General features: G+C 47.4%; 1 protein-coding gene across 1 annotated transcript; it reads right to left on the bottom strand.

Moving 5' to 3' along the window:
• Positions 1-3,635: 3,635 nt before the first annotated feature.
• Positions 3,636-8,496, bottom strand: LOC148145170 (uncharacterized). The gene is made up of 2 exons (XM_087973816.1): positions 8,001-8,496; positions 3,636-5,914 (listed from the first exon to the last, which is right to left on the bottom strand). The coding sequence occupies exons 1-2, from the start codon at positions 8,434-8,436 to the stop codon at positions 5,715-5,717; spliced, it is 636 nt and encodes a 211-aa protein (XP_087829942.1). The 5' UTR covers positions 8,437-8,496; the 3' UTR covers positions 3,636-5,714.
• Positions 8,497-9,322: the final 826 nt, after the last annotated feature.

Genomic DNA, 9,322 nt, shown 5'->3' with positions numbered 1-9,322 from the left:
GCAACGCCACCCCCCCCCCCTCCTTTTTTACCACCCCCTCTAATCTTACTGAAACATCTATAACCAGGAACCTCCAACAACCATTCCTGTCCCTCTTCTATCCACGTTTCCGTGATGGCCACAACATCATAGTCCCAAGTACGGATCCACGCCTTAAGTTCACCCACCTTATTTCCGATACTCCTTGCGTTGAAGTATACACACTTGAACCCATCTCTGTGTCCGCAAGTATTCCCTGTCAGTGCTACCTTCTCCACAGCCTCCCTACATTCTTGGACATCCTGACAAACAGCTAGCCTACTTGCTGGACTACAAGTCCGGATCTCATCCCCCTGCCAAATTCGTTTAAAGTCCCCCGAAAAGTGCTAGCAAACCTACCTCCCAGGATATTGGTGCCCTTCTGGTTCAGGTTCAACCTGTCAAGATGTTGCGAAACTTGAAAGGGTTCAGAAAAGACTTATAAGGATGTTGGCAGGGTTGGGTGGCTTGAGCTATAGGGAGAGGCTGAATAGGCTGGGGCTATTTTCCCTGGAGTGTCGGAGGCTGAGGGTTGAACTTATAGAAGTTTATAAAATCATGAGGGACATGGATCGGTGAGTAGTCAAGGTCTTTTCCCTCGGGTGTGGACTCCAAAACTAGAGGGCATAGGTTTAGGGTGAGAGGGGAAAGATTTGAAAGGAACCTAAAGGGTAACGTCTTCATGCAGAGGGTGATGCATATATGAAACGAGCTGCTAGAGGAAATGGTGGAGGCTGGCACAATTACAACATTTTAACGGCATCTGGATGGGTATATGAATAAGAAGGATTTAGAGGAATATGGGCCACATGCTGACAAATGGGACTAGATTAGGTACGGATATTGGGTCAGCATGGATGAGTTGGACCAAAGGGTCTGTTTCCACTTTCTACATCGCTATGATGCGATATGGATGTTGCATGTTTTCTCTTGTTGTTCTTACAGTCAGTATGGCAACCCTACCTTCCCATTTTCATTTGCTGTCCTTTCTAAAATGTTTTTTTTGGTTAGATTAGATTACAGTGTGGAAACAGGCTCTTCGGCCCAACAAGTCCACACCGACCCGCCGAAGCGAAACCCACCCATACCCCTACATTTACCCCTTACCTAACACTACGGGCAATTTAGTCTGGCCAATTCACCTGACCCTGCACATCTTTGGACTGTGGGAGGAAACCGGAGCACCCGGAGGAAACCCACGCAGACACGGGGAGAACGTGCAAACTCCACACAGTCAGTCGCCAGAGGTGGGAAGTGAACCCGGGTCTCTGGCGCTGTGAGGCAGCAGTGCTAACCACTGTGCCACCGTGCCGCTCACAATATATCATTTCCAAAAGGGGCAGCATAGTAAAATCATTCTCCATTTCTGATCGGTATAAAACTGAAGGGGTGCTTTCCAATTTATCTTTAAATATGACAAGAGGGGCCTCGGCAAGATGGCGGCAATTCTGTACAACTGCTGTGGACAGCTCTGCCTAACAGCCAAGGCATACTGGTGTATTTTGCCATCCCTGGCCAACTTATGTGGAGGGATTATTAGTTTAAAACCTTAGAGAACATATATTTGTTAATATTTGGGAGTGGGAAGGATGCCGAAGGGAAAAGGAGCAAGCAAACAGCAGCAGGGAGGACACTCCCCTGCAGCACCTACCACACCAGACACAGTAGCCTCTCCTAAACCCACCCGGGGACCTGACAGACTCACGGGAATTGGCTGCGGCGATGGAGAGATTTACCTTGAAAGTTGGGGCTGCAACTGAGAAGATCCGTGAGGAGCTTTGTGCCCAGATCCAACCTATCACATCCATGCTGAGAAGCATGAGCAGGAGATCCAGGGCCTTGGGGAGAGGCTGGAGGAGGTGGAGGGTCAAACGAAGGCCTCGGAAGCTGCGATGGAGTCCTCATCCAGTCGGATCCAGATGCTAGAGTGGGAGGTATGGATCTTGCGAGACCATATCGACGACCTTGAAAATCGAGGTTGGAGGATAAATCTCCGAATTGTCGGGCTCCCTGAAGGTGAGGAAGGTGAGCAGCCAGTCAGCTTCTTTGAAAGCTGGCTGCCGGAGTTTTTGGGCCTTCACATCGAGTCCAGCAGGCTTCAGATTGAAAGGGTTTATCGGGTTACAGTGCACAGGTCAGGGCCAGTGCAGCACCCCCACTCGGTCCTCGTGCACTTCCACTCATATAAGGACAAGCAAAAAGTCATAGAAGCTTCCAGATCCCTGGGAAAAGATCCGTAAGGCACTGCTGTACAAAGGGTCAAAAATCATGTTTTCCAGGATTTCTCTGCAGCTGTAATTCGAAAGAGGAAGTCCTTCAATGAAGTTAAAAAGATGCTGAGGAACCTGGGCATCCAGTACTCCATGAGATACCCCGCAGTGCTCCGTTTCAGCCACGAGGACTCAGTTTAAACATTTGACTCAGCGAATAAAACTAAACATTTTGTAGACACTTTAAAATAGACGGATTGGCCTGAAGAATACGGTTTAATGTTTGTTCTCTTTCTATCATTCCCCATGCTTTCCTTTCCTTTTTTTTATTCCTTTCTTTCTCCCTAATACTTTCCTTGTTGGAAAGGGGGGAAAGACCTTGGAATAAGTTGTTCCTTTTTTTTAATAACCGGATTTTCTGATGGGAAATTTTGTGGATGTTCTTTGTTGTCTCTCCCATTTTTCTTGTTTGTTCTGTTTCTCTTTTGGTCACAAGTCAGGGTGACATGAAGCCAGGGATGGGGGGAGTGCACATCCTCACTTTGATTTCCTGTTGATTTAAGGATCATCTCCTTGTTTTTTTTCTGGCCTAAGGCTGGGGACAGTCTGGGTTTGAAGGAGCTGTGAAGGAGGGGATGGTTAGGATGAGTGCCCCCTATGGGCAGGGGGAAGAGTCTTCTATTCAAAGTTTTATAGTTGATTTTCTTTGTAGTTTTTTGGTAGTAATAGTTGTTTATATTTATGATAGAGTAGTTTTTGTATATATAGTTCTTTGACTCTATTAGTCTTTATTTACTTCTGTTCGGCGCTTTGTAAGCAGGGTTCTCACTCTGAGGGGTTCAAGGGTGTCTGAAAGGGGATATGGCTACGTGTCTTATTAAATGGTGCACCTGGAACATTAAGGAAAGTCAATCGCCTGTTAAAAGGAAAATGGTGCTTTTGAGCCTTAAGAGGGAAAGGGTTGATATCGCTTTGTTGCAGGAAACCCATCTTGATGATGGGGAATACCTGAAATAACAACAGGAGGGTTATGACAGGGTATTCTTTTCATCCTTTACTACTAAAAGTAGGGGAGTGGCAGCCCTACTTGAGTTATTTGGATATAGATTTGTCAGTTATCTTAACTAGGGTGTTTGTTTAACCAGGATGGTTAGATTTGTCAAGCCCTGGACCCTGGAGGGGGTCTCCTGAGTTAACACAGGTATATATACAATGCTCCTGTTCCTTTGTTTGGGAACTTTGTGTTGAGCATAGCTGTTCTGTATTTTGGGGGGTTTTTGGGGGGTTTTTTGCCTTTTTTTGGTGTTGCTTTGTACAGTGTTAGGGTTTGTCTTGTATTCTTGTCATGATTTGGAGATGCCGGTGTTGGACTGGGATGTACAAAGTTAAAAATCACACAACACCAGGTTATAGTCCAACAGGTTTAATTGGAAGCACACTAGCATTCGGAGCGACGCTCCTTCATCCGGTGGTAGTGGAGGGCTCAATCCTAACACAGAATTTATAGCAAAAATTTACAGTGTGATGTAACTGAAATTATACATTGAAAAATTGATTGTCTGTTAAGCCTTTCATCTGTTAGAATACCGTGATAGTTTCACATCTTTCATGTGTAAATCACAAAACCTTTTATTTAAAAAGTTGCATTCTCGGGTTAGCTGTTAACTATGGTGAGAGCTAGACAATGTGTTGAAGGTTCTGGATTAGTGGTGCTGTAAGAGCACAGCAGTTCAGGCAGCATCCGAGCAGCAGTAAAATCGACGTTTCGGGCAAAAGCCCTTCATCAGGAATAAAGGCAGAGAGCCTGAAGCGTGGAGAGATAAGCTAGAGGAGGGTGGGGGTGCGGAGAAAGTAGCACAGAGTACAATAGGTGAGTGGGGGAGGGGATGAAGGTGATAGGTTGGGGGGAGGGTAGAGTGGATAGGTGGAAAAGAAATAGGCAGGTAGGACAAGTCATGGGGACAGTGCTGAGCTGGAGGTTTGGAACTAGGCTGAGGTGGGGGAAGGGGAAACGAGGAAACTGTTGAAGTCCACATTGATGCCCTGGGGTTGAAGTGTTCCGAGGCAGAAGATGAGGCGTTCTTCCTCCAGGCGTCTGGTGGTGAGGGAGCGGCAGTGAAGGAGGCCCAGGACCTCCATGTCCTCGGCAGAGTGGGAGGGGGAGTTGAAATGTTGGGCCACGGGGCTGTGTGGTTGATTGGTGCGGGTGTCCCGGAATTGTTCCCTAAAGCGCTCTGCGAGGAGGCGTCCAGTCTCCCCAATGTAGAGGAGACCGCATCGGGAGCAACGGATACAATAAATGGTATTAGTGGATGTGCAGACAAAACTTTGATGCATGTGGAAGGCTCCATTACGGACTTGGATGGAGGTGAGGGAGGAGGTGTGGGTGCAGGTTTTACAATTCCTGTGGTGGTAGTGGAAGGTGCCAGGATGGGAGGGTGGGTTGTAGGGGGGCATGGACCTGACTAGGTAGTCATGGAGGAACGGTCTTTGCAGAAGGAGGAAAGGGGTGGGAGGGAAATATATCCCTGGTGGTGGGGTCTTTTTGGAGGTTGGGGAAATGTCGGCAGATGATTTGGTTTATGCGAAGGTTGGTAGGGTGGAAGGTGAGCACCAGGGGCGTTCTGTCCTTGTTACGGTCGGAGGGGTGGGGTCTGAGGGCGGAGGTGCGGGATGTGGACGAGATGCGTTGGAGGGCATCTTTCACCACGTGGGAAGTGAAATTGTGGCCTCTAAAGAAGGAGGCCATCTGGTGTGTTCTGTGGTGGAACTGGTCCTCCTGGGAGCAGATACGGCGGAGGCGGAGGAATTGGAAATACGGGATGGCATTTTTGCAAGAGGTAGGGTGGGAAGAGGTGTTATCCAGGTAGCTGTGGGAGTCGGTGAGTTTGTAAAAAATGTCAGTGTCAAGTCGGTCGTCATTAATGGAGATGGAGAGGTCCAGGAAGGGGATGGAGGTGTCAGAGCTCCAGGTAAATTTAAGGTCAGGGTGGAATGTGTTGGTGAAGTTAATGAATTGCTAAACTTCCTCGCAGGAGCACGAGGTGGTGCCAATGCAGTCATCAATGTAGCGGAGGAAGAAGTGGAGAGTAGTGTTGGCCCCCTGTGTTCTCTGTCTATGACCTGATGTTTAGATTGATTCTAATCTAAAAAGTGAGATAATGGAGTTTTACATGAATTCATGCAGTTTTTGAGCTCAGAGTTCAACATGAATGCATGCAGTTTTTGAGCAAAGTACAATGTAACCCTGCAAGTACAAATTTACCCCACAAAATATATGTGTGCATGTGGGTCTTTGTCTGTCTGTGTCTGCATGCAATCATGTAGAACTCTGAGCTCAAAACCTGCATGAATTCATGTAAAACTCCGTTATCTCACTTTTTAGATTAGAATCAATCTAAATAGCATGGCATAGACAGAGAACACAGGGGGCCAACACCTTCAACAAATTAACAAGCTGGTCAGGTGTCAGTGTCTGCAGCACATTCAGGGCTTATTTACTTTTGCAAAGATAGCTTGAAAGAGTTTCCCCTTGTCTTGTTTGTGGTCCATGTACACATCGATAAATCCCGTGTCACGGAGCGCAGCCATGTATGGCTCAGGTGGCCATTTTGTGTCCTTCAACAATCCAGCAGCAACGACTTTCTTCAGAGCTTCCAGGGTCAAGGTGGTGACCATCAGCCCCCCTGTCAAATAACAGATAAATACTCAGCTTTCTGAATTCTTGGAAGGTATGTAAAGAAGGAATCTCAATGTCAAGATCTTCTAGTGAAGAAGTAATCACACCAGTGGAGTCAAGATGGTGGGGATTTTGGAAGCAGATATAGTGGCCTACTGTCCTCTGAGGTGAGGGAACAGAAGTTAAGTGGGAAGTGGAAACAGTCACGAGCTGGGATTTTCGAGGGGACTTCTTCTTATCGAGCTCAGACACTTATTCCTTGACCATCAAAACAAATGTGGAAGACCAATTAGAAGGCTTCCAGCATTGGAAGAGCAGCTGATTGTAAGGGAAGATAACAAAAGAGAGAGGGCTTCAATATGGAGATCCCTTTCTATGAATGTGTCAAAGTCTTAATGAAAAAAAAGATTCAGCAAACAGGCCAGCAATGATGGGAAGCTGGGGAGTGCCCCTTCAAGTTGGCTCATGGCTGCTCCGGTGACTCAGGGAGTAGGGGGAAGCCTCTGGGAGAGGGCAGTTTCCTGCTGGAAAGCAGCTTCCTTGAATTGGCTACTGTTAATGAGCGACCCACACGTGAAAGAATGGCCTTGAGGCAGGAAGGATCCTCAGGTCCGCATGTCAGCCTGTGGGGCGATTTGTAGCTACAGCCCTCATCCCATCATGGTGGGTACCAAATATCCTGCCTACTGCCTGGATTATCTAACTCTGGAAGAATCAGGGTTGTGATGAACAGGAGGTTGTGGAGAATTAAGGGCAGGAGGAGTATTGGCCTCTACCTATTGCCCCTCCCTACCACCTCATTGCACTGGGTTCACTGCACATTGACACCTCAGAATGCATGACCAATCCATAGCAAAGTCAAGTAGCAGCTTTCAAGGAATTACTACTGGTCCAGAAATCTGAGAGGTTCAGTCAGTCGAGTATGGTGTTTTAGCCCACAGCTTTGAAGCTGCTCAATGATGGTTATGATTCAATCAAAGTACTGGAAATCACAATGGATGTGGTCAGCGTAAATAGGGAGAAAATGTTCCCATTTGCGAAAATATCGAGAATGAGAAGGCACTGATGGTTTGTAATTGGCAAAAGAAGCAAAAATGACATGAGAAAACCTTTTCCATGCAGCGAATGACTCCAGGAATCGTGGGGTCTGATTTCCAGAGCCGTACCCCAGTGAATTGTAACAATGGGCTGAGCTCCTCCTCTTATATTGTACTATTGATTAGATTACATTACAGTGTGGAAACAGGCCCTTCGGCCCAACAAGTCCACACCGACCCGCCGAAGCGCAACCCACACACACATTTACCCCTTTCCTAACACTATGGGCAATTTAGCATGGCCAGTTCACCTGACCTACACATCTTTGGACTGTGGGAGGAAACCGGAGCACCCGGAGGAAACCCACGCAGACATGGAGAGAACGTGCAAACTCCACACAGCCAGTCACCTGAGGCGGGAATTGAACCCGGGTCTCAGGCGCTGTGAGGCAGCAGTGCTAACCACAGTGCTATCCTGCCGCCCACTTGACTATATTGTTGTAATTATTGACTGATTGCATAATGATTGGGCGTGGCTTCTATTTTTAAAAATGCTTTTCCTCGACCAGAGAATCTGTGGCTGCTGGTCAGGATAGTGAGGGAGTTATATGGATGGGGTAAGGAGAGGTTACAGGAGAGTGTCCATTAATGCACCAGTCCCTCATAGTTCCAGAAGAAAACTCACATACGTCGTTTAGCTATTGTAGTCTCTCTAACTTTAAGTAAATCTGCGTTTGACTACCAGGCTAATCAGTGACATGTCAATCAAGGGAGATTAGTTGATATGTGACCCCACCATTCCATCCTGACTGCACCATTTCCCTTGAGGTATAGGATTTTTCAGAATTGACCAGCACAACACTCTCTGAATTAGTGGTTATGGAAGAGCACAGCAGTTCAGGCAGCATCCAAAGAGCTTCGAAAGCCCTTTTGCCCGAAACGTCAATTTCGAAGCTCTTTGGATGCTGCCTGAACTGCTGTGCTCTTCCAGCACACTGATCCAGAATCTGGTTTCCAGCATCTGCAGTCATTGTTTTTGCCAGCACAACACTCTACCTGGTTTCATAACTCGGTAAATCTCTCTGCATCCAGATTGCAGATCAGGCCAGTAGTAGTAACAGTTGCAGTGAAATACTCTGTCCACCACGTTGTCTTCCAGAGGGATATGATCCATACTGCCGTGAAACAATGTCACCTTCCCGGTCTGAATATCAGGCTGCAACCTCCTGCTGGCTACACGGTACATGTATTCAGAGTAATCCAGCCCATAGAGCTTGCCCTTCGGCAGCGTAAGGCGTTTAGCAGCTTCCTGCAGACCGAGCCCTGGTCCAAAGCCCAGTTCCAGCACCACACTCTCAGGCTGAATGTCACACAGTTTGACAGCATTCACTTCCACCAATTTACCCTTCCCCTCTAAGAACTTTTTCACCATCCATCCCCAGGGACCCTGCGTTGGTTTGCTCAGTTGTTTGGTGAGGTGATCGAAAAGCATTGCTGCTGCTCACAGAGCTGTGAAAAGTTCCCCTTCCTGTTGCACAATGTGGAGCCTCAGCCTTGATGGATGATTGACACAACACCAGGTTAGTCCAACAGGTTTAATTGGAGGCACACTAGACCTTTTGGACTATAACCTGGTGTTGTGTGATGTTTAACTTTGTACACCCCAGTCCAACACGAGCATCTCCAAATCATGGATGATTGACAGCTTGGATGACGATACACTGTGATCCCAGCATCAGTTTACAAACAGACTGAGCCAGTCAGCTGGGCTGAGAGTGTGTACATTAAACTGTTGTTGTTCAGTGACAGTGCTGAGCAAACAGACTGAAAGCAGCCAGAGCACAGCGAGACTCAGAGAAAGGGAGCGGGGGGGGGGATTGTTCTGAACAGCTCTGCTCCAACTCCTGGGCAGCTCAACATCTCTGTGAGACACATTGCTCTCACTTGGCGAAAGTGAGTACTGCAGATGCTGGAGATTAGAGTCAATAGTGTGGTGCTGGAAAAGCACAGCAGGTCAGGCAGCATCCGAAGAGCAGGAATATCGATGTTTCGGGCAAAAGCACGATACCCTTGATTCACATTGTTCTCACTGCAGCTCACAGCAGCAGAACCCAGACTGGTTTCCATACCAAAAGGGCCTCTTACAAGGCAACAAGTAAAACAAATACTTCCAACATGCCCTGTAGGGACAGGAAGGATACAAAACCTCAACAGATTGCAAAGGGGTAGGAGGTCGCAGCCCATACTCTTTAAATTCACCAGTGGGATGTGAGCATCACTGGCTGGCCTTGATCTGATTGCAGTTCAGAGGGCAACCACATTGCTGTCACTCTGGAGTCACAGGTAGGCCAGACCAGGTACAAACAGCAGAATTCTCT

The sequence above is a fragment of the Chiloscyllium plagiosum genome, unplaced genomic scaffold (genome assembly GCF_037043375.1).
Source record: "Chiloscyllium plagiosum isolate Xiang-an unplaced genomic scaffold, Cpla_swu_hap1 HiC_scaffold_26, whole genome shotgun sequence".
NCBI classification, from domain to species: Eukaryota; Metazoa; Chordata; class Chondrichthyes; order Orectolobiformes; family Hemiscylliidae; genus Chiloscyllium; species Chiloscyllium plagiosum.
The sequence above is the reverse complement of the archived record's forward strand: the minus strand, read 5'-3'. Positions and strand labels throughout refer to the sequence as shown.

What these genes read in the sequence shown, in the direction of transcription:
- LOC148145170 (XM_087973816.1), bottom strand. Translation starts at nt 8,436, where the DNA reads ATGCTTTTCGATCACCTCACCAAACAACTGAGCAAACCAACGCAGGGT. An exon ending in TTACCGAGTTATGAAACCAG is followed by an intron (nt 5,915 to 8,000) that starts GTAGAGTGTTGT and finishes GTTATTTGACAG; the next exon opens with GGGGGCTGATGGTCACCACC.